Source organism: Manis pentadactyla, chromosome 3 (genome assembly GCF_030020395.1).
Source record: "Manis pentadactyla isolate mManPen7 chromosome 3, mManPen7.hap1, whole genome shotgun sequence".
Lineage (NCBI taxonomy): Eukaryota > Metazoa > Chordata > Mammalia > Pholidota > Manidae > Manis > Manis pentadactyla.
In genome coordinates, this window is record NC_080021.1 from 159,653,445 (window position 1) to 159,678,579 (window position 25,135).

The 25,135-nt window shown below is 40.4% G+C and overlaps 1 protein-coding gene and 1 pseudogene across 1 annotated transcript in view; both read left to right on the plus strand.

The window, feature by feature from the left end:
• The window catches only part of CD274 (CD274 molecule), a 28,757-nt gene extending 4,051 nt beyond the window's left edge, over window positions 1–24,706 (plus strand). Inside the window, 6 exon segments of the mRNA XM_036878871.2 lie at window positions 469–810; window positions 14,495–14,647; window positions 14,650–14,778; window positions 16,810–16,917; window positions 21,238–21,297; window positions 22,021–24,706. Coding sequence (XP_036734766.2) covers window positions 469–810; window positions 14,495–14,647; window positions 14,650–14,778; window positions 16,810–16,917; window positions 21,238–21,297; window positions 22,021–22,043 — 815 coding nt within the window. The 3' untranslated portion in view covers window positions 22,044–24,706.
• Window positions 18,137–19,015, plus strand: LOC118908882 (C->U-editing enzyme APOBEC-1-like; annotated as a pseudogene).
• Window positions 24,707–25,135: the final 429 nt, after the last annotated feature.

Below are 25,135 nucleotides of genomic sequence, written 5' to 3' on the forward strand. Positions count from 1 at the left end.
CTATTATCCATTATCCATTTTCCAGGAATCAATTACTGAAAATGTCTGGGGAAATGGCCTATGTGTATATTTTTATTTATTTGTTTTAAACAAGGGCAAGATCCTTCTATCCACCTTGCTTTGTGACCTGCTTTTACAGATGAGTGTATTCTAAGGAAGAATTGTAGTGTACATGGAAATTGTCAGTATAACACAGTATTAGCCTCATCCTGAGACCCTTCCTAAATCTCTATACTGAAGTAAGTATCTCTGGCCAGACAACTGACCAAGAGTTTAGGGCAGTGAGATATAGTATCCCAAAACATGTTTCAACCCCACTCGATGAAATTTTTTTTTTTTAGGGAATTAAGTCCTTAAGTGTAATTATCACATAAGTGACCAGATCAAGTGTTTGTAAACCCTGCACTCATTCTGTAAATTTTTTGAGGAATTTTCTGTCTTCTGAAGATCAGTCATCTTTCTTTTCAGCATTTACTATCACAGTCACCAAGGACCTATATGTGGTAGACTATGGCAGCAATGTGACACTGGAATGTAAATTCCCAGTAGGAAAACAATTAGACTTGCTTGCATTAATTGTCTACTGGCAAATGGAGGATAAGAAAATTATTCAATTTGTGAATGGAAAGGAAGACCTGAAGGTTCAGCACAGTAGCTACAACCAGAGGGCCCAACTGTTGAAGGACCAGCTCTTCTTGGGAAAGGCTGCACTTGAGATCACAGATGTGAAACTGCAGGATGCGGGGGTTTACTGCTGCTTGATCAGCTATGGTGGTGCTGACTACAAGAGGATTACTTTGAAAGTCAATGGTAAGAATTATTATAGAGAAAGAGGCACAACATTTATTAAAACCATATCCCACTGTTGAGAACTTTTCATTCTTAGAAGTCTAGTGTACTTTCCACAGTGGCAATCTGCTCCTTCATTCACTTACTCACCCCCTGAGCATTTCTTGAGCACCTCCTATTTGATAGTCCATGGAGAACCAGAGCCAAACATGACATAGCCATATTCCACGGTGTGTTCAGTTCTCCTAAAAATAAATCCCTAGTCTTTACTTTTTTCATTATAAAAGTTGTCGCGTGCCCCGTCCTCGCCAGCAAGAACAGCACGCAACAACAGCAGGATTCTTCTGCAGAAAGCTTTTAATCTTCAGCTCTTTGTGAACAAAATGTCGGGTCGGACCCAGACTGGAGGAAAGGGCCCGCTTATATTGGTCTTATGCTCTGCGCTGGTTGGTGCTGCTGTATAAGCTTAATTAGCATGACAATTTAGTAGTGTCTGATCGGTACATTTGTTAAGGTGTAATTTGCATGTGGTTACGCCATTTTCTAGGTGCGGCTACCGACGCCATTTTCTAGGTGCGGCTACCAACATCTCCCCCTTTTTTGTTTGAAACTCAGTACGGAACATGTCAGCTGAGGCGGAGATAGAGGCCTGATCTCCAGAAATAATTTTTTGATGTCCTTTTTTGTGGAGAGGGGTCTTTGGACATCTACCCCTATGCAGTCAGGCGTGTCTCTCAGAGGGGTCCATTACCTCTTGCAGTGCTTTGCCTCGCATCCTCTAGCAGACGTTGGGACCGTCTGAAGCAAAGGGTCTGGACCTGTTCTTTTGACCCTCTTGCATCATGAGTTTCTTAGTGAAAGCTGCAGCTAATCGATAAGGTACCCGGGCCTGGTGCAGTGCAGCAAGGGCTCAGGGTGCAAGGGCTACCTTAAGTTAGAGCTGAGCTTCTTTATTGAGCATGTTAAGCCACACTTGGGGAGAGGCGCCAATGTCTACCGCCAATAAGGCCTGAGTAATGATTACTTTATCCTGCTTATGTTGGGCGCGGAGTCTGCATAGCAACCAGAGTAGAAACATGAGACCTACGAGCATAATAGTACTCATCCCAGCCATTCCCGCCCACTCTTTGACATGAGAGAGGGCTCTGTGGAACCAGGAGGAGAGCCCTTCTGCCACGGAGATATCCAGCCAGGTGGAGTTGATGTGAATTATTTCTCGCCGTAGCTCCTCCAGCGCTCCATCAAAGTCTTGGGACCAATTCCCTGAAAGATATTGGGATAGGTCTCGTGACAGATTAGCTGCTCGTGTGAAATTTTCATATTGTATGCTAGTAATGCAGAGAGCGCGATATTTCCGCTCACATCCCAATTGGGCCATCTGCCAGAGCACATCCAGTTGCTCTTCTACTAGATCTACCCACTGGTTGAGGACCATTATTCCTCCTTTCAGCTTGCTATCAAGCGTGGACTGACGGTCCAGAGCAGTGGCTACTGAATCTGCAAGGTTATTGAGTTCAGCAGCTGTTTTAATAGAAGTGTCCAAAGCTATGCCAGCTGCGGTTGCTGCGACTGCAGTCATGGAGATTAGAAATACTATGGCGGCTGTGACACCGAAGTCACGTTTCTCTCGAAACAAGGTCATGGCATCAGGTGTGTCTACTGGGATAGGGACCCAACGAGGAATACGGGCTACCATAGCACGGTAAAGTTTTGCGCATCCCAGCATTGGGACAAGAAACAGGTGTCATTGGAGCAAGAGTCAAAACTGGTATTGGATAAGATAAACAGAAATGGGGGGTAAACGCATACTGGAGTTGGTGGGAAAGCGGAATTGGGAGCATCTGGTGCTGATTGAATCTCACAAGACATATTTTTGTTTCTGAAGATTATAGCCGTGTTCTGGTTACGGGATGACCCTGTCTCGCATAGAATGGTGATATTCTTTAGTCCGATTCCCCCACCCTTGAGGGCTGAAAAAGGGGAAAGGTCAGTGCACGAGCCATTAACTCCACACAGCATCCATTTGTGAAAGGGGTTCATATCTAGATGCTGGTGGAAATCTCCTTTGACCATCCTTATTGACCACCATATCTTACTGGTTGGTGAATTTCCATCCATAGTTGGAGAGATGGTAAATTTATGCCCATCATCTGCCCAGGTCGCCATGGCTGATTGGCAATCTGTCCAAGGCCACAGCTCTCCCTCATAGTCACCTAAGCAGTGGGGGGCATATTTGGGTTGACGGGGGCAGACGGTCGAATTGTGGTCCTCGGGAGGGTTTACAAATGTACCATTGACCCAGAGAACCATCTGGTGGAGTGTTAGATTTTTATAGGGATTAGTCCCTGCCCCTTCGAACGAGCCTGACATAATGGGGAGGCCTTGTTCTGACTCAATGTCACTGAACCATCCGTATTTATGCCGTTTCAGGGAAATACAGTTTGAGTGGTTTTGAGTGGTGAAGCATAGAGATCCATTATTTGTAAAGGATCGGTTTTCTCCTAAAGGGGCTGTCAGAGTGTCTTTTGCTAGGTAGGGCAGATTCATGCTAGAGTTGGTAGGAAAAAAGCGCGGAAAAACTGCTGCATTATAGCGAACGGGCATAGGCTTAGGGAAGGCTGACAATATTCCCCATCTTAATACTCCCTGAGTCAGGATTCCCTGTGACAGGAGCAGGATCAGCAGGTACGGGGAAGCCATCTCCTTTGTCCAGGACCTTTCTTGTCAGGCGCTCCGGGATCCAGAAGGGGTTTTCTTCACCCTGGGGGAAAACACACACAGCTCCCCTGGATCTAATTATAATTGGATCCGGGCCTTTCCATTGGTTAGATAGTACATCCTTCCATTTTACCAGTTCTTGTGGGTCTTTTAGCCACTGATTGTGGCAGTCCGCCGCTGTATGGCCTTGAGCATCCAGGTTCAAAAAATTTAGAGTGAAAAGTGCTAGGGCTATAGCTGTTTTGGGTGTGGGGGGTATGTCCTCAATTCCCCCTTTTTGTTTAATTAGATAGGATTTGAGAGTGCGATTTGCGCGCTCTACAATACCTTGACCTTGTGGGTTGTAAGGAAGACCAGTAACATGTTTTATCCCCATGTGATGACAAAATTGAGCAAATTTGGCAGAGGTATAGGCTGGACCATTGTCTGTTTTGAGGATTAGGGGCATTCCCCATGCGCTCCAAGCCTCAAGACAGTGGTTAATGACTTGGGAAACTTTCTCTCCAGAGGATGGGGAGGCGAAAATGATTCCAGAACAAGTATCTACAGACACATGTACGTATTTCAGCTTCCCAAAGGAAGAAACATGTGTGACATCCATCTGCCAAACCTGTAGGGGCTTGATACCGCGGGGATTAATTCCTACATGGGGGGCAGGAAGAAAACTACAGCAGTGTTGGCAACTAAGAACAATGTTCCTGGCTTCGGCTCTGGTTATAGAGAACCGCTGGCGCAGTGTTTCAGCGGTGACATGGAATTGTGAGTGGAATCGAGAAGCTGCAGTGACAGGGTCCAGCAGAGGAAAAGCTAGACTTCTAGTTGCGAGGTCTGCTAGCTGGTTGCCTCGGGCCATAGGCCCGGGAAGGCCTGAATGTGCTCTGATGTGGGTAATATATAAGGGTGATTGTCTATTAAGTAATTCTACTTGCAATTGCTTGAACAAAGTGGCCACCGCACTGGATGCCTTGATCAGTCCAGCTACCTCTAGAGATTTGACTGCATTGACTACATAACAAGAATCTGACACCACATTCAAAGGTTCAGGAAAGGTTTGTAGCACTTCTAAAACTATGTGGCATTCTACTATTTGTGGAGTGTTGGGTGTGTAGTTTTTTGTCACAACCTTGCCATTATGGACATAGGCACCTGTACCTGTCTTGGATCCATCTGTGTAGACTGTTTCTTCATGTGGCAACGGGGTTAGGCTAGTGATCCGAGGGAACACTAGGGGATGATTTCTAACAAAATTGATGAGGGGATTTTTTGGGAAATGATTATCAAAGGTTCCTGAGAAGCTATAAGCAAGTATGGCCCAATCATCACTCATAGCACATAATGTTTGTATCTGTTCCATATTGTAAGGGGTTGTGATTGTCGCCGGAGCTTTCCCAAAATGTGTTATGGAGGTTTTCACTCCTTTCAAAGCGAGTTTGGCTATGGCAGCCAGGTAGTATTCTATTGTCCTAGCCTGAGAGGCTTGGGGATGGATCCAGATCAATGGACCTTGTTGCCACAAGACTGCAGTTGGCAGTTCAGGGGTGGGAAGGACGCATAACTGAAAGGGCTCATCTAGTTGTAATCTACTTAATTGTGCTGTCATTAGGGCCTGTTCTACTTTACTGATGGCCTGCACTGCCTCAGGTGTAAGGGAGCGTGGTGAAGTTAGTTGTGAGTCTCCTTCCAAGATTTTAAATAGTGGTTTTAAGTCAATGGTTGGTATTTTCAAATATGGCCGCAGCCAATTAATGTCTCCTAGGAGCTTCTGGAAATCATTCAAAGTTCATAGCCGATCATGTCTTATCTCAAGCTTTTGGGGGCAAATAATATCTGTGTATATGGTGGCTCCTAGGAATTTGCCGATACTAGAATTTTGGACTTTATCACTTGCTATATGCAGTCCCCAAGTCTCTAGGGATTTAGTGAGATTTATATAGGCCTCTTCTACTTCTGCTGATTGAGGGGAGCAGAGAAGGATATCATCCATATAGTGAATGAGTTTTAGTTTGGGGTAGTTTTTGCGAATCGGTGTTAGCGCTTGTTGAACATATAGTTGGCATATGGTGGGGCTATTTGCCATCCCTTGAGGGAGGACTTTCCACTGAAACCTAGTGTCTGGTTGTTCATGGTTAACAGCTGGCAGGGTGAAAGCGAATCTTTCTTTATCTTTGGCGTATAGGGGTATGGAAAAGAAACAATCTTTAATATCTATTATAATTACCTTCCATTCTTTGGGCAATGCGGAGAGAAGTGGGAGTCCCCGTTGAACGGGTCCAAGCACTTTCATTTGTGCATTAACTGCTCTTAAATCGTGAAGCAGTCTCCATGCCCCTGACTTCTTCTTGATGACGAATATAGGAGTATTCCATGGAGATATAGAGGGCTCTAAATGTCCTAGCTGGAGCTGTTCTTGCACTAAATGGTGAGCTGCTTCTAATTTCTCAGAGGACAGAGGCCACTGAGGTACCCATATGGCCTCCTCTGTAAGCCAAGGTATGGGCACGGTATCCTCAGTGGCCCTTATGAAAAACCCAAGCCGTGACGGTCATGTTTTATTTTGGGCAGGACAGGCTCTGTGCGTCCCTGTTGGTGTTTTCCTAGGCCTTTACCAGGGATATATCCCATATCCATCATCATGCCCTGGGCAGGGGCGGAGTATTAATTAATGAGTTTAAGGCCTAGTCCCTGCATAACGTCTCTTCCCCATAGATTGACTGGTAGTGGGAGTACATAAGGTGTAACTATGCCTTCTTGTCCTTCGGGAGCTCGCCATTTTAATGGTTTGGCGCTAACAGTAGGGCTAGACTCATATCCTAAACCTTGCAATGAATGAGAGGATTGTGTCACAGGCCACTTAGAGGGCCACCAGGTTGTAGAAATAATACTTTTATCTGCCCCAGTATCTAGGATTCCTTCAAAATTCTTTCCCTCTATTTTAAGAGTTAATTTTGGTCTGTCTGCCAAATCTAATGCTATGAAAGCTGAATTATAGTCAGAGGAGCCAAAGCCCTTTTCTCCTCTCTCCGTGGTGGTAGCAGGATAATTGGCATGGAGACTGGGCAACACTAAGAGTTGGGCTATGCGATCTCCTGGGGATATAGGGTAGATTCCTCTGGGGGCCGAACACATGATTTTTACCTGTCCCTCATAGTCCTGATCAATAACTCCGGGATGGACTACAAGGCCTTTCAAGGTTGCAGAAGAGCGCCCTAAGAGTAACCCAACTGTATCAGGTGGTAGGGGGCCTTTAAAGTCTGAGGGGATAGGTTGAACTCCCATCTGTGGCGTTAGCACTATTCTGGTGGTGGCACGGATGTCCAGTCCCGCGGAACCTGGAGTGGCTCTCCTTGGGGTGCTTTGCTCCCGAAGGACACTTGTGTGCTGGTTGCCCCATATATTTGTGGGCCCTGTTGGCGAGGGCCCCTCTGGGCATTTTTTGGCAGATCTAAGGGTCTCCCTTCTATGTCTTTAGTAGATCGGCACTCATTAGCCCAATGCTTGCCCTTTTTACATTTAGGGCATAGTCCAGGGGTCTTCTGGGCTGTTGGCTCAGAAGCTGGGCTCCTGCACTCTCTCTTTATATGACCTATTTTTCCACACTGAAAGCATTTAATGCTTTTGCTAGTAATTCTAGCTTGTTTATGGCTCTGTAATATAGCTGCGGCCAGGCCTGCATTGGTGAGGGGTCCCCCTATTTCTCTGCAGGCTTTTAGCCAGGCGTGTATCCCCTTCTGTTTCCATGGTGCTATTGCCTGTCTACATTCTTTGGTGCATTGTTCAAATACCAATTGTTCTACAAGGGGCATAGCCTGCTCTTGATCTCCAAATACTCTGCCCGCGGCTTCCATCATGCGAGCGACAAAGTCTGAAAATGGCTCGCTCGGCCCTTGAATAATTTTTGTTAAATTGCCAGACACTTCCCCTTTGTTAGTGAGGGCTTTCCATGCCTTGGCAGTGCACGCGTTTATTTGTGCATATACCTGTATGGGGAAGGCGGTCTGGTTGGCAACCCACTGTCCTTGGCCCGTCAGCATATCATATGACCACGCAGGTTGTCCTTCGGCAGCGTTTGCGCGTGCTTGGGCCATACTAATATCATGCCACAGTGCTTTCCACTCTATATACTGCCCCATACTAGAAAGGCATGCCTTAGCTACATACTGCCAATCTGTGGGTGTCATTGCTGTCTCTGTTATCCTTTCAATCTGTGCTATGGTGTAATTAGCACTAACTCCATAAGCCCGAATGGACTCTGCTAAATCTTTAACTTGTTTATGGCTCAGGGGCTGGTGAGAGCGTATGCCATTGTCCTCAAATACAGGAAACATTTGTCTAATTGCTTGAATAGTATCTGGGTGGCAAAAAGAGAGTGTGCCGCTCACATAAGGTGGCGGGGCAGAGGGCGTCGGGGAACACCCTGCTTTCATTTTCTCCTTGGTCCGCTTTTCAGCTTTGCTGGTTCCCTTACTTCCGCACTCTGCGGTTCTATTCTCTTCCTCCTCTTCCGCGGACGTTAGTTCCTCCTCAGACTCCCTATTGGAGAGTTGGAGGCCTCTCAACTCTTCCCAGGGGTATTTACTACTTTCTCCGAGGCGATCGTTACTCGCTCCTCGGGGCTCTTTCGCTTTTGCCCTGGGCGGGCTTTCTCCCTCACTCTGGGGTTTTTTTACTTTCGTTTTTGTGGCCCTTTTTCGGCCGCGAGCTCGCTCTGTCTCCCGTTCCGTTTCTGACATACTTTCTTGGATGTCTGTCAAGGCTCTCTGACCTTCTTTTATCACCTTTTCACACTTTTCATCTTGCAGGCAAGCTCTAATCAGTTTCCATAGTGGTCTGGTGCCCCCCCTCAAGCGTCCCTCTTCCTCCTCTCTATCAAGATCTTTCCCCAACTTGTCCCAGCTCGGGATGGAGAGGGACCCTGAACAGATAAACCAGGGGGCAACACGGTCTACTTCCTTTACAAATGACCCTAAAACTTCTGTGGAGATCTTTAAATTTCGCTCTTTGAGTGCTGTCTGCAATGCTGTAACTAACGATGGTGCATTTCCCATGGTGCCTCTTTATTTACAGAGAACCATCAGCCACCACCCTTAAAAGCGCGTCTCTCGGAACTTACCTCTCCGGGTTTTCTTTTGTCCTGCAGTTCTGAATCCTCTCCAGATGTCTGAAGGGTCCTCCCTGTGCCGGCGATGTTCTGGGTCCCGGGTTTCGGCACCACTTGTCGCGCGCCCCGTCCTCGCCAGCAAGAACAGCACGCAACAACAGCAGGATTCTTCTGCAGAAAGCTTTTAATCTTCAGCTCTTTGTGAACAAAATGTCGGGTCGGACCCAGACTGGAGGAAAGGGCCCGCTTATATTGGTCTTATGCTCTGCGCTGGTTGGTGCTGCTGTATAAGCTTAATTAGCATGACAATTTAGTAGTGTCTGATTGGTACATTTGTTAAGGTGTAATTTGCATGTGGTTACGCCATTTTCTAGGTGCGGCTACCGACGCCATTTTCTAGGTGCGGCTACCAACAAAAAGTAATACATACACTTGCAAATAATTCAGATAATAATGGAAGTGAATAAAATGAATTATAGAACTGTCCCTTCTCCCTTCACCACCGTCTTCCATGGCATGCAAAAATAGTAACTACTATTTGTGTGTCTCTCCAGGAATTTTTTTAATTTTACTGATTTTTTTATTAGACCTGCCAGCATTTCCTTCCTTGGAACCTCTCTTTGTCAAACTCAAGTATATTAAAAATAAACCCCATTGTAAGGTTCACATTGAAAAAGACTTGAAGTTAATGTAAGAATGCAAAATATAATCATATCAACTATGGAAGAAACTATTCTTCCTTAGAGACAGTATAAACTATGCTCACTGGGCATGCATTATTTTGAACATCTATACCAATGTTATCTTAGAGTGTTGAAGAGGAACTATGAGTGTCAAATTCCTGGGTACTGATCCACAAATATGTCATCAGGTCACCTTGATTCAGAGTTTTAAGTTGCCACTAGCTAAGTAAAGGAAAACACCTTAGCTGACCACCTCTGCTTTCACAGTTAAGATTCATGGAATTGGGAGCTGAAAGGATCCCAGGCAAGAGCAGCTAATCCTAACTCAGAAAGAACAGAAATCCACCCAAAGGGTCACTTGTCTTGTGAAATAGATCTAATTTTCATTATGTTTTACCATATGCTTCTCCAGAAAGGTGATATTCATGAGAGCAAGCTGGTGGGATCCGCAGTTGGGAATTTCAACTTTTCTTCAGTCCATCAGAAAGTATCAGACACCTACTATATTTCAAGGCATTTAAGAAATTATCAAAACTTAGCCCCATGATCAACTGGAATTGCTGGATCTGGGATGGGGAAGAAGAATATAAACCTGGCAGTCGGGTAGAATTAAGTAAAGAGTGTAAGTTTCTGCTTCCAGAAAAGAAGGTCTCTTGTCAAACTGTAGGAAGCATGCAGAGTAGGGCTGCTGTCCCTATAGTGAGGAAGGGTGTTCTTCCAGGTCATTGAGGCTCTTATGTCCCTTGTGGATTTGCAGTTTCCTTTGCTGTGGTTCAACACTATAGGAAATCATCTGGCACTGGTAGTTTTCCAAGGAAGGGTCCCTGTGGAGCAAAGCAGATGACCAGCCAGATCTGAGGATCTGATTTGCTTTGACCGTTCCATTTTGAATTATAAATTACTAAATTGTCATACTAGTCACAATCCATGTTGTCATTTGTGATATTGGGCTTAAGTTGAGCTGCAGTGAGAGCAAGCGAGCCACCAAGCTTCAGTTACACTGAGACAATGTCACCAGTGGAAGTTTGGAGGCTGGCTTGCAGAGCTTTTCAAGTCATGGAAGTAGAACTCCTGAGTCACCTCCATATGCAGATGATTTCACAGTAATGCTGTCAGGCTTCTTTTCCCATCAAACTGCAAACATGTGGTCACACAGCTTCCCCACAGGGAGTTTACTCACCATGGGATTTCAAAAGTGAAGCATTTCAAAACTGAAATTTGAAAGAGTTTAGTTTTGGATTAACTCAATTATTATTATCACTTTAAATATTATTATACCTGTCGTGTTTGTTAAATACCAGACTCTCAGGCATCTGACTTTCAATTGAAAATGTTGTTTCTCCTTACTCATTGAATCGAAAAGAAAGTGTCTATTTGCACTTTTAAGACCTTAAATGGGGCTAGGCAAGTGAAAAAGACAAAGTATTACATAGTTACCCTGATAAAGCTAATTTGTTCACATAGACAAAGGATTAACTGCTATCATTCCCCTCAAACCCATCTTTCCTCCAAATTCACCAACTAGCCCTGTTTAGGTTTAGCATTTTTGCCCATCTAATATATCCAGTAATGTATCATATAAATGTCCCTATCTATTTTGTTTATTGTCTTCCTCTTTCTAGAATATATCCTCCACAAAGGCAGGGATTTTGGTCTGTCTTATCCATTGCTGTATCCCTAGGACTTGGCATAAAGAGTAGTAGTGTGACATTTAACATACCAAATATTTTTTGAATGACTAATGAATATTTCCTCAAATAGAATAGACCTAAAAATTTTGAAAGGTGAACAGGTTTGGATATGTGAAAATTTATTTCCAGACTGTTCATCAGGAACTATCAGTACTTTCTAAGCAATACCACTTGAGTGCACTTAAGTGGAGTAGTAAGAAGAGTAGGAGGAGCTCTAGGAGTAATAGTACTAGTAATTAACACTTTGTAATACTGTGTATCAGGCCCTATCCTAAGCATTTGCCAATATTAACTCATTTAATTCTCAAATTACTCTATGGAGTAGGGGCTTCATCATGTCTAAGATAAATGTTTTTGCTTTCTCTGAAATCTATGGGTGTCTTTTCAATACATGGGATCTTAGGTTCAATGATATATGGTGGTATTCTCATTCTATGGATGAGGAAACTGACAATCAAAATTAAGTAATTTGCCCAAGTTCACTCAGCTATTAAGTAGTGGAACCAGCTTCTAAACTCATGCTATCTGACTCTGAAGTCTCTGCCCTTAACAACCAGGTTTTACTGACTATTTATACATCCAGAGTGTGTATCCAGTTGTACATTGACTTCAAAACTACCAAGCGCATTTCTTGGTCTTGATATGACCATTGCATATATGCATGCTCTCTATCTAGTTTTCTTTGTGGAAAATTTTTACATTAGAAGTTCATTTTGTAATCAGGTCAATTTAGTCAATCTGGTTAAAATTAGGTAAAAGAATCTGAAAATCTATAAACCCAAATGAGTCACTGTCCTCCCTCTGGTGTTATAAAACTCCCCTCTTCTTGCAAGACCCTTATGGGGCATATAGAATGCTCTGTATCTACAACTCTGCAAATGTTTTTGATTACCTACTCCATCAGTAAAGCATGTTAAGCTAGTGTGTGTATGTGTGTGTGTGTGTGGTTACAAAGAATATTCTTGTGCAAATATGTAGATTGTATCATAAACTGATATTTTTAAAAGGAAAAATAAGTTGAGCATCACCAGTCTCATATGGTTCAACCTAATACATTATACATTCTATAAATGTACAAAACAAATTTAAAAAAAATAAAAAATCAAATATTTTCAATGTCTTGCTAATTATGATGGTTCACTATCACTAGCTAATATTTCAAGGCATTATATACTTTAGGTGAATTCATTGTTAACAAAGGTGGGTGGTCTTGAAAATCTTTAAGTTTTTTATCCAATACTTTGTCAAGTGCAATAGAGTACTGATGGCTTTACCTTCATAAAGTCATGGTAAAAAATGTCAGCCTTGCTATTTCCTTTTGGTTTGTGTTTTAATTATTAATATTATCTTCAGTCCTCAGTTTCTTTGTGGGAAACTTTTTAATTAGCTGTTCGTTTTGTGAGCAGGTTTATTTAGTTAAAGTTAGGTAAGAGAATCTGAAAATCTATAAGCCCGTATGAGTCACTGTCCTCCTTTTGCTGTTATACAACTCCCTCTTCCTGTAAGACCTCATGTGGCATACAAATTGAGGTCAGTGTCAACCAGTTAACCGTATTAAGCTTAGATTATTTGTTACTTGTTGTGATAAAAATACATGTAAATGGAAATTCTAATATATTGTTCCTATACCCCAGCACATGTTCTCCACTTCAGAGACTAGCGTTGTCGATATTTAATCAATGAGTAGAATGAATCCATTTATTGGGCTCTTAGAGATGTATCACATTTATATATACACTTAAGTATGAAACGATATTTTCCTTTATTCTTATTTTACTAAAGATGATAATAGAGAGTAAAAAAGAAAACATCTTAACCCTTACCACTTTACCACTAATGGTAATTTTAGGCTTGAAATTTGAATTGCCCAGAAATCAAGCTGTGTGCAATGTGAGATAAATTCTGTTTCAGCATGTAATTTCATAAAGTATATTTGATGGATTCATTTTTTTTAAAGGATTCTTAAGCATTATAGATGCAAAGCTGAGGAGTCGAGTACTCACAGGAACCATTATTTCTGTTTTGAAATTGTAATTATGTTGATTTCTAATGTTTTCTTTGGTGGTTTTGTAAATTTAAGAAGACAAAAACATCACATTGTTATTTCAGTTTTGTTTGTTCCTGGCTATTTTGTATTAAATTTCTGTGAATATATCATATCACAAATCCATTGTTATTCTTTGGCAAAGAAATGAAGAGTTACAGATATAGGTGGACCACTAGGGTTTACACTAAAGTATTAGGAGTAAAATAAAGAGTATACCAACAGAGTAATAACATCCTAACATATTGTAATGAGTAAACTTGAATGAAGATCTTAGGTGATGTGAATGCATGAAATCGTCTAATAGAAGAGTCAGTACTGAGTGGCAAGTCCTGAGTGGCAGAACCACCATCACCAATTCCAAAAGGGAAGAGAAGCTTTTCAATGTGACCAGCACACTGAGAATCAACAGAACAGCTAATGAGATTTTCTACTGCACTGAGAACCAACCTGGATTGATACTTTCTGACGTAGACAGCACCAAGCCACATGCCTTAATTCTAAGAGTCCCAAACCAATGATCTAAAATTTAATCAAACTTTCTTCCTAGAGTACGATAATTGTTTAAATGATTTATTAAAATAGCACAAAAAAGTTTAAAAAATAAGTATTATAATGTGCTATTCTGGATGATATCCTAGAACACAAAAAGGACATTAGGGAAAAATTAGATCAAAGTGTAAAGTTTAGCTAATAAAGAACTAACATTGGTTCCTTAGTTGTGACAAATGTACCATGGTAAGGTAAGATATTAATAATAGGGAGAATTGGGTGAGGTATATGTAGAAACTCTGTACTACTTTGATATTTTTCTGTAAATCCAAGTGTTTTAAAACAAAAAAATAGACTTTAAGAAGTATCATCCAGGAACATTATCAGTTTTTACAAAGACATCATACTGTTGTTTTCATACATAATTTCTGATCATTGACCTTATGTTGTAAACATGAATGGCACATGAAAATCAGATTTTCTGTTTATTGAGTAAAGTCTAAGAAAATAGTGCTGGCCAGCTGGAGAAGTTGATGTTTATGAAGACAGCTTTACAACAACAAAAATATCTAGGAAAAAATTTTCAGAAGAAATGAGTTGGCCTTATGTAAAAAATATAAAAATTTACTGAGAAACATGCAAGACTTGAGTAGATGAACAGACATATTTTATGCTTGGATAGAATGACTCCTGGAAAAGATAAATCTCTGTAATCTATTAATTTACTTAAGTCCAATAAAAATAGCAATATGTTTTCATAGTAAGATAGTTATTCCTTTAAGCTCAAACTTGGTCCAAGTATGAGTAGAAGAATCGAGGCAGAACTCACAGAGGTTCCCCACTGCTGAGACATCTGAACACTAAGCTTATTTCTCTGAGAACCAGCCTGGATTGATACTTTCTGACGTAGACAGCACCAAGCCACATGCCTAGTTCTGTACTAAGTGAAAGCACTGACCTGTTTCTGCTTATGACCTAGCCCCGTATCGCACAATCAACCAAAGAATTTCTGTGGATCCAGTCACCTCTGAACATGAACTAATGTGTCAGGCTGAGGGTTATCCTGAGGCTGAAGTCACCTGGACAAGCAGTGACCAGCAAGTCCTGAGTGGCAAAACCACCATCACCAATTCTGAAAGGAAGAGAAGCTTTTCAATGTGACCAGCACACTGAGAATCAACACAACAGCTAATGAGATTTTCTACTGTACTTTTCAAAGATCAGGTCTTGAGGAAAACAGTACAGCTGAGTTGGTCATCCCAGGTAATATTCTGAATGTATCAGTTAAAATGTGTCCCTTGATCTAGTTCTGTCCCTTGGCACCTAGCATGATGCCTGCTCATTGTGGGCATTCATTGTTTGTTGAATAAGTGAATGCATGAATGACACTATCTTTACAAAATGCATCCTGCTTCCTCACCCTCCTTTATCCAACTCATACTGCTATTTAATAAGCATTCAGGAAATATTTATTGAATATGCCCTTTGTGCCAGGCTTTGGGGGCTCATAAAATGAGACACAGTTCACACTCTTTATGAAACAAATAAGAAAACAGGCAATTCCATTCCATATAGCAAATGCTCTTGTGGCTGTGAGAGCTGAGGTGGCATCTGTGAGGAAGACATAACTCAGGCCATGTTTCAGGAGTCCAAATCTAAGCACATCAGGGCTGCTCCTTTCCAGGGTTTCTGTAGCAGGAAGCAGTTGGAATGTACTTTTCTATATTATTCCAAATGGGAAAGAGCTTCCTCCCCATCTGCCTCTCCCAAGGAAGTCTATGACATTTCAACTCAAGGCAGTCAGCTTATTGCACAGGACGTGAGGCTCTGTGCCCCTGGGTCATGCTACTCTGCTTCTACATGCTTCACTTTCCCTATATAGTTATAACATATTGGACATGGTTTTCATAGAGATAAATGAGCTACAGTGTATGAAAAATGATTTGAAACTCTCACCTGCACAGATTCAACTTTTTGTTTGTGTGTTTCACTACACTACAGAAGTGGGTAAGGTGGGATACAGAGTCTGATGGGAGGCTCAACCCTTTAGCCAAGGTAAGGAGGGGCAGGATGATGATAATATAAACCTGGGAATGTTCTGAAAAGCTCTTCTCACAGCCCTTCCCCCACTAGATGTTGCCAGTAAAGCTTTAGATACATTAGAGAAAACAACTAAAAAATTGGGTAGAAAAGGCAATCCAGGATGGCCCTATGAATTTAAAGAGCAAAAACTTTTCAGAAAATTAAAGCAATGCTCTTACTGTGGTATGAATCACTTTGGTAAGAGCTATATTAGTGGGTTCCTGCCATTTAAAAGCTATTTTATGACAGCTTTTCTGTGGGAAGACCTAGGGTAACTCATCTAAGTGCATAGAGTCTGTTTCCTCATCTGTAACCTGGGGATTTTTTTTTAATACCTGGCACTCCTAACTCATAAAGTTATTCCTGGGGACTTTTAAAGATTCCTAGCACACCTAACTCATAAAGTTATTTTGAAACTCAATTAAAATAGATATGAGAGGCTTTGTAAACTATAAGCTACTAGAGAAAAAATGACTGCTGTCATGGCTTTAAAATCTGAACTAGGTAGTCAGGGATTATAACTAATGGTGGGGGAAGGAGCTGGGAGCTAGCAGTCTGAGCATCATATGCCATGGGACTCTTTTCTTTTTGTATAAATAGAACCACAGACGTAGAGATTGGTGAGAGGTACCAATTACTAGATGTTTTGAGATGTTCAAACTGGAGAAAGAAAATATATCAATGGTCCCCAGTCATGCCCACAAATGAGGAGAGGTAAGAGCTCTTTGGCAGTGCCATTTGGCCTTCATATTCCATCTTTGCCATGTACAGTAGGCTGTACTATATTACTGTACTAGCTTCTATATTAAAGAATGCTCTGGAAATAAAATTATTAAGGCTGCCATTTAGAATTGAGCATCCCCTCCCTGTGGCACTTTACAAACATAAGCCTCACAGTAAATTTATTGTTCCCATTTTGTAGGCTGGTTAAAGGATTCTCCAGAGATCTCAAAGCTAGTGAGTGGCAGCAAAATTTAACCCTAGGTCCGTCTGTCCAAAACGTGGGCTTTGTCTACTTTTCCATGCTGCTCCCATTTTTCACATCAGAAGTATCTCACCATTGCAGCCACTCACTGGGCCAGGAACTTTTGGCATTTAGGTGCTAACCTAAAGATAATCTAAATTAGCCTTCAAGGATGATTTTTCTCTTGACCCCTTCCCATCAAAATTTTATCTTCAATCAGTTTCTTTCTATTTTGTTTTGTTTTTCAGAACCACTTCTGGTTCCAGGAAATAAGAGGATTCACTTGGTGATTCTGGGAGCTGTCTTTTTTTTCCTTGTTGTAGCCCTGACAGTCATCATCTACCAAAAAAGAGATGGTATTTCCTTTATTGCAACAGTTTCCCCTGCGGATATGGGTAGATGTATGGGGGTGTTATTGTTGTCACAATGTACTTAGTAGACAAAGCCAGGAATCCTAAATCTCTTGTAATGTGAGGGACAGTGCCATGTAACAGGAAACTGTCCTACCCAAAATGCTAGTGGTAACCCACTAGGAAACACCAGTTCATAAAATGCTGCCTTTCTATTGTCTTTCCCTCTCAGGGCCAACTTTCAATTATGCAAAGTAGATTTTAACTATGCTCCCATGTGAATCTGTGCAACATCTCTTCTTCCAGCCTTCTCATTTTGCTGTTCCACAGCATCACCTACATTGGAGGGCAGCAGTGAATGCTTGTAGCATTTCCAAGGGGTTGAGAGTTGGATTATGACTGCAGAAAAACTTGACTTGCATTTGCAATGTGGCACAAAGACATTCCACTGTTTAATAGGAATTATAGTGAAGCTAAGCAGGATTGCTGGGTGAAAGTCATCTGTACACGGGTGAGAGGTGAGGAATAGAAGAATGGGTGTGTGTGAAAGTTGAAGAAAACCAAGCATCAGACAGTTTCTTTCTGTCATGCAAAAACCACAGACTTAAAGTGGAAAGCAAAAGCTAAAAATGCCTGTTGATTTCAGTTGGATATGAGTCTTACATTAGTTGCACTGTTATATTGAGTTGGTTTCTGAGCACCCTAAGTAATAAGAATAGTTCCTTCTGTAGAGCTTTGATATTTTTACCACAAAGTATTGCACAAGATTTCTGGCAGATGGTGTTACATAGTTTTCAAAATGATTTGCATGTATTTATCTATTTACCTTTGGGCACAATTAAAATCCAGGAAAATGAGTTTATACAAATAATTTCTTCTCATTTTAAGACTATTCAGTGTAAACATTTCCCCAATACTTTGAGAACTATACCAAGGGATTCAGTGTCTATCTGCATGTAGAGTATCTGATGTCGTATAGGGAAGTGGAAAATGGAAGGGAATTCCAGCAATCGTTGAGAAATTCCCCATACCCCTTAAAAGGGTGGGTGAATCTGGGAAAGTGGTGTAATTGGGGGAGTGAAGGTCAGCTCTTTCTAAAGAATAAGTACTTAACAGAACTGAGACAGCCAGCCAGAATACAAGTTTCAGTGATAGGAAGATCCTGAGATAGAGTTGATTTGTCCAAAGAAGTGACTGCTGCCAACTTGCATTTTGAATATTTTCCTGTAAAAAATAATTCACTGGCATTATGAATGACTCAAAAAACTAATGTGTAGAGATACCCAATGACTTTCTAAGACTCAGGAATGAGTCATCCTCTGCCAAGCAAGGAATGGCCGTCATGCCTGAAGAAACAATGTTCAGGCATGTTGCTGGCAGGAGCACTTAGCACAACATACAGCTCTGTGAAAAAGTCCAATGACAGAGCACCATGACTTCTGACAAAGGTCCTTCAGCTGGAGATACCACCTTGAGGAGAAGAACTCAGTCCTGGTTATTTGAAGTCTTCTTTGACCCCATAGAATGTAAAGAGACCTATCTACTCTATGAAATCAAGTGGTGCAGGAGCCCTAAAATCTGGTGAAACTCCAGCAAAAATACCACCAATCATGATGAACTCAATTTTATAGAAAAACCTATTTCAGAAAGACTTATTTTCCCACCCATCATCTGCTCCTTGTCCTGGGGTCCCCATTAGGAATGAACCAAAGCCATGAGAGAATTTTTGCATCAACACCCTGGTGTGACTTTGGTTATCTATATAACTTGGTTTTTCAGCACATGGCAAGGATGAAGGGACCTCATCTCATTAATAGTGGTGTGACTATCCAGATTATGAGACCCTCAGAATATGACTACTGCTGGAGGAATTTTATCAACTACCCACCTGGGAAAGAAGCTCACTAGCCAAGATATTCCCCCTGTGTCGATGAAGCTATGTGCACTGGAACTCCACTGCATAATTCTAAGTCTCCCTCTATGTTTTGAAGATTTCAACAAGATGTCAGAATTGTTCATAATTAATCTTCAAAATTGCCATTATCAAATGATTTCACCCCATATCCTTTTAGTTACAGGGTTGATACAACTTCCTGTGACATAGAGGTGAATAGAATGATTCTTTGTGTATGCTGTTTCAAGAACAGGTAATGATAACCCACTAAAGAGTGAATGTCATTACAATACAGAAATTTTCAGCTTGTGTTTCTATAAACTAACAATGAATTAGTTGAGGAAGAAAAAATAATCCCATTTACAATAGCATTAAAAACAATAAAATAGGTAGGAATAAATATGACCAAGGAGATGAAAGATCTGTACTGAAAACTATAACACATTGATAAGAGAAACCAAAGATGCAAATAAATAGAAATATATCCCATGTTCATGGATTGGAAGAATTAATATTAAAATGTTCATACTCCTCAAAGTCACCTATAGATTCAATACATTTCCTATCAAGATTCCAATGGCATTTTTTTTCATAAATAGAAAATCAATCCTAAATCTCAAATGGAACCATAAAAGATCCTGAAAAGCAATCCTGACAAAGAACAAAGCTGGAGCACCATGCTTCCTGATTCTAAACTACATTACAAAGCTATACTAATCAAAACAGTATGATACTGGCATAAAAACAGACATATAGACCAATGGAACAGAATCGAGAGCCTAGATATAAACCCATGCATATATGGTCAACTAATATTTGGCAAGGAAACCAAGAACCTCAATGGGAACAAGATATTCTCTTCAATAAATGGTGCTAGAAAACTGATATTCACCTGCAAAAGAATGAAATAGGACCCTTATCTTACACCATTCACAGAAATTAATTTAAAATGGGTTACTTTAATGTAAGACCTGAAGCCATAAAACTCCTAGAAGAAAGCATGGGGAAAAGCTCCTTGATTTTAGTCTTGCCAATGACTATAGATATGATAGCAAAAGCAAAAAATAAATCTGGGGAACCACATCAAATTAAAAAGCTTCTGTATAGTAAAAGAAACAATCAACACAATGAGATGGCAACCTTTGGAAAGGGAGGATATATTTGCAAACTACATACCTGATAAGGGGTTGTATCCAAAATATATAATGAACTTCTACAACTCAATAGCAAAAAAAACAAATAATCTGATTTAAAAATGAGCAAAGGACCTGAACATTTTCCTGAAGATGATATTCAAATGGTCAACAGTTACATGAAAAGTTGCTCAACATCACTAATCATCAGGAAAATGCAAATCAAAACCACAATGAGCTATCACCTCACGCTTGTTAGAATTCCTATTACCAAAAAGACTGTTGGTGAGGATGTAGAGAAAAGGGAATCCCTATACACTGTTGGTGGGAATGTAATTTGGTGCAGTCACTATCGAAAGCAGTATGGAGATTTCTCAAAAAACTAAAAGTAGAACTGCAATGTGATTCAGCAGTTTTACTCTTAGATGCATAGCTGAAGGAAGTGAAGTCACTGTCACAAAGAGATAGCTTCAGTCTCATGTTCACTGCAGCATTATTTACAGCAGCCAAGACATGAAAACAACCTAAATCTCCATCAACAGATGAATGAATAAAGATGTGGTATATATAAACACACACAATGAAATATTACATAGCCATAAAAAAAGAAGAAATGCTGCCATTTGCAACATCATAGGTGAAATTTGAGGGCATTATGCTGTTTGAAATAGATCGAATAAAGACAAATACTGTATGTTCTTGCTGATATGTAGAATCTAAAAAAAACATAGAAGCAGCAGATTAGAGGTTGCCAAGGAAGGGCAGGGAAGAAGGTTGTCAAAGGGTATAATTTTCAGTTTTAAGATGAATAAGTTCTGGTGGTGTTAACAATACTGTACTATTTATTTGAAGTTTGCTAAGAGAATAGATCTTACCATTCTCACCACCAAAAAAAAGTGTGTGAGGTGATAAATGTGTTAACTCATCTTATTGTGGTATTCATTTTGCGATACATAATGTATATCAAATCATTAAGTTGTGTACCTTAAACTTACACACAATGTTATGTGCCAATTATGTCTCAAAGCTGGAGGAGAAAAGAGATTAAAAAAAAGAGAATCAAGAAATTTCACACACACACACACACACACACACACACACAAGTTAATGTATAATAAAGAACCTGAGAATATGGTCCATACCTGAGGGAAAGATGTTTTAAATAAAACCTAGGAGCAAAAAACTTGTCCTAAAATGCAGAATTAACCATGGAAGTTAGAACCCATGGAATAAGGAAGTCTGTCACTGTGTGGAATGTAGAGTTTTATGTGGAAATAAAAATGAGTTTTTTTTTTCAAGTGAAACTAATGGATGTGGAGAAATGTGGCACCCAAGATACAAACTCAAGGAAACAAAATGGTAAGAATATTAGTAGGGATCAAGAAGTTGAATGAAAAGGAAACAAAAAGTTACAGCAATAACAAAGAGAAAGCTTTTAGCTATTATCTCCCCTCATTTTAAAGAATGTGGCTGTTGGAACTGCTGACTCCTCTTTGCCTCACAACTCTAATGTAAGAACACCTCCCATAGTCCGAGGAGGTTTAGGGATGGCTCAGGAGAATGGAGTGGTGAACAGCTTTAGGGATTGTGGGGAAGAGGCAGCTTTCTCTCTGCTGTTTCTATTGCTCTGCCTCCTAACATCTCCCTGCAGCAGGGGACCAAGTTGACTTTTGTGGATGGGTGATGACTGATTGAATGGATGGTTGGGTGGGGTGGATGGACGGATGAAAACAGAAGGTAAAGATGATGATGTAAATTGCCCAAAAACACACCTGACACAAATCAGGGCTTGGAACCTGCTGGCCCAACCATAGCACTTATCCTTAACCTATACACTTAAATCTATTTTGCCACAAATTTCTACATTTATAAGAAGACCTCACCCAGCTGATTGAATTAAGAAGAAAGTTAGTATGGGACTCAGTTTTAAAACCAGGATAGTCCTGGGCAGACCAGGATGGCTGGTCACCCTTTATCATGTAAATGTAAATGGACATAAATATAATCTGCCTCTCTCTTTTATTGCAGATTTATTATTTCATCTAGCAAATAAAAGTTATGTTTTTCATTATCACTCTCCAGATACACAATTTGAGGAGACGTAACCCAGTACTGAATCTTCTGACCTTAAAGCAGGGATTCTCAGCCTGTGGTTTGAGCTTGCCAGGGCCAAGCATGACCAGAGGATTGCAGTGGGCCAATAGGCTACAGGTGATATATGACTTAAGAGGCCCAGGCACTGAAAATGGAAGTTGGGAAAAAAGAGGAGAACAACGCAAGGAGAACAAAGGGCATCCTGGCAGGAAACCTCAGGTACTTCAGAATGACTGGGAGATTCACTGGCGCATGTGAAAGGGGGAAAGGACACTTCTGAATGATGAGCCTCCATGCAAATTGTCCATTGTTCATCCTAGGAAAGCAAGTTGAGATTCCCTGATTTAATCGTCAGTTCCTGCAGAAGTGCCCTTTGTCTTCACTTAGTGTCTTGGTTTCTCTTCTGTGTGATTGAGAGTCTCAGTGTTGCAGCAGTATTTAAGTATGTTTTTACTATTTATTTCGAGTCTGGGGTCTTGTCATGTGAGTGTGGTTGTGAAAGGTTTCTTTTGAAGATACAGTAGAAGTTAAAAGTTTTCTTAAAACTAAACTTAGTGACTTGTGTGTGTACTGTAAAATGTATAGTATTTGTAAGGTGCTTGGTATTCCTTATGGCTGTCAGTACATAGGAGGTATAGAGAACAAGCCATTGGTTTGCATAGGATATTACTTTATTTAATCCACTGGTACTTTGGTTAACTTGAATAATCTTATCCTTAGACCTTAATTGTCTCTATAATCTTATTCTCAGACCTCTAGGTAAGATATGTTACCACGGTTTCTGTTCCATTTAAATATCAGCTTTGCAACTATATGTTATCCTACACACATAATCTCATTTAATCTCTGTAACAACTGCATGTGGTAAGCACTATTATACCCATTTCACTGTTGAGGGAGTAGAGAGATAAAGTAACCCACCCATGCAGTAAACAGCGGACCTCAGATTTCCAGGACTGTCACCTGTTTACCTTTTAGAATACAATTTACAGCTATGTTTTACTTTAAGACATTCATTAATTCAGCAAACATATAGGTAGTGCCCTTGCATGTCCATCCCTATGCCAGCCAGTGAGTCTACATATGTGAGCAAGATAAGGTACCTCCCCTCAAAGTGCTCATAGTATAAGGGGAGATCACTAAGAAAATTTATTATTACAATTTAGTGCAGTGTCATAGGATAAGGTGTTGGAGAAGAATGATGGTGTGAGGAGGAAAGTCTGGAAATGCTGCCAAAAGGAGGGGCAGTCTGGGTGGCCAGTTAATGTGTTTCTGGACAGTTGAAAATACTTAAACATTTTAATTAAAAAGCCATTTAATGTATGAAGACAAGTATTTTTAAAAACTGTAGAAAGCAATTCTTGAATTCTTTTTCCATTGTATTGACCCCTGATTTATTTGCCTTTGCCATGTAATCTGATGCTTATTTACATAGTGTCTGGTGTTGGTTAGTAGTTCTCTCTTTTTAAATGAATTTTTAATTCATACCTCTCCATTATTCAAAATTCAGAAGGTCCAGTAGGAGACATTAAAAAGTCTCCATTCCATCCTCTTACCCATCTGGTTTCTCTTTCCAAAGGCAACCACTCTTGCCTTTTGTTTGTATAGTCTTCTAACGATACTCTCTGAATATATGCAGAAATACTTGTAAAAAGTATATATTTTTTATTTGTCCTTATTCACTTAAGTGGTAACATTATATACCTGCTGTGCATGTCACTATTTTTATTTAACCTATTATTTCTTATGTAGCAGGGAAACAAATTAGAAAGTTCCCAGAGGTCAGGCACTGTCTTGTTTCTAGTTCATCCTTTCCATAGCCTCTTAGTATCTTCCATAAGACTTACTATATGCTAAATATCTAATTCATCTACATTTAGACAGCTAGCATTTATTGAGTATTTGCTCTATAACTGAGTTTGGATTTGGTTGGTTTTGTGTTTTTCAGAGTGAGACCCATGGCTTCTCCAGGGCATGCTAGGTAAACTTAGTCCTAAAGGGTGACTTTATTAGTAACCTCTGTATGACAGAATTATGTCTGCAAACTTGTTTTTTCTTTCTGTTTTCTGAGTAAAAACTTAACTTTGATGTTGCACTTGCAAAATTACATGTTCTTTTTGAAAATTCCAGTAGAGTACTTGACCCTAGACCCTCATCTGTGCCAAAAAAGACCCATGAGCTGTGTCTGAACCTAGTCCTACCAGTTCTCACCACTACACAGGCCTTCAAAGAGGTTGTCTTCCAAAAAGGCTTTGAGGTTCAGTAGCCTCTCAGGAGGCCCCAGAGTACTCCTTCATTCTTGGACATTTCCTGGATCGATGACAAGGAAAACCATCTTTACTATGCCACTTGCCAACGCTGAAGAAACAGAATCTCCAACCAGAACTCCTTCTGTTATCTTTTGTACATGTTCATTTGCACAATACCCTTTGTTTGTGTGATAATATCCTTTGTGTGAATTACAAGTGAGGATTCTGGCTGAGCAAGACATACAGTCTATTCACTTCAGTCTTAAATCTTAATGCCTTCTTATGGTGTTGGATTTGTAAGGCACTTTATCCTTTTGTCTTGTGTTTCACTGTAAATGACATAAGCAGAGATGATTGTCTGCGTTTGGTTGTCACTATTTACATCTGCATTAATTTAATAAAATATTTATTGTGTTCCACCAGCACATCCATTTTCTTCTTTTCCACATGTTTTATAAAACCACTCCCAGTTTAATATCCCAATGGAGAGAGTTAATTGGAACATCTGCAGCCACCTTTTTAGTTCTTTTTTTCGTCTCTTCTATGTTTACAGTGCATGCTCTTGAATCCTCTGTGATGAAAGATCAAAAGAACTATTTTTTTAAAAGAATGTATTGAATAATTTTCTTCTCTCTCACTTGATAGCATCTTTTAAGACAATAACCAAGAAAAGAGTCAAAATGGTGTCATGCAAACTGAAGATCTGAGGGTGGGAGAGAAGGATTTGTCCTCAAGAGAACTATAGGGAAACAAAGGGGCTTTCCTTTACATGGGTACTCTTCTCAGATCAGTAAACATGGATATGCAAGCCAGTGCTGTAAAGCTGGATGTATTTCAGTCTTCAGGTTCTGAAA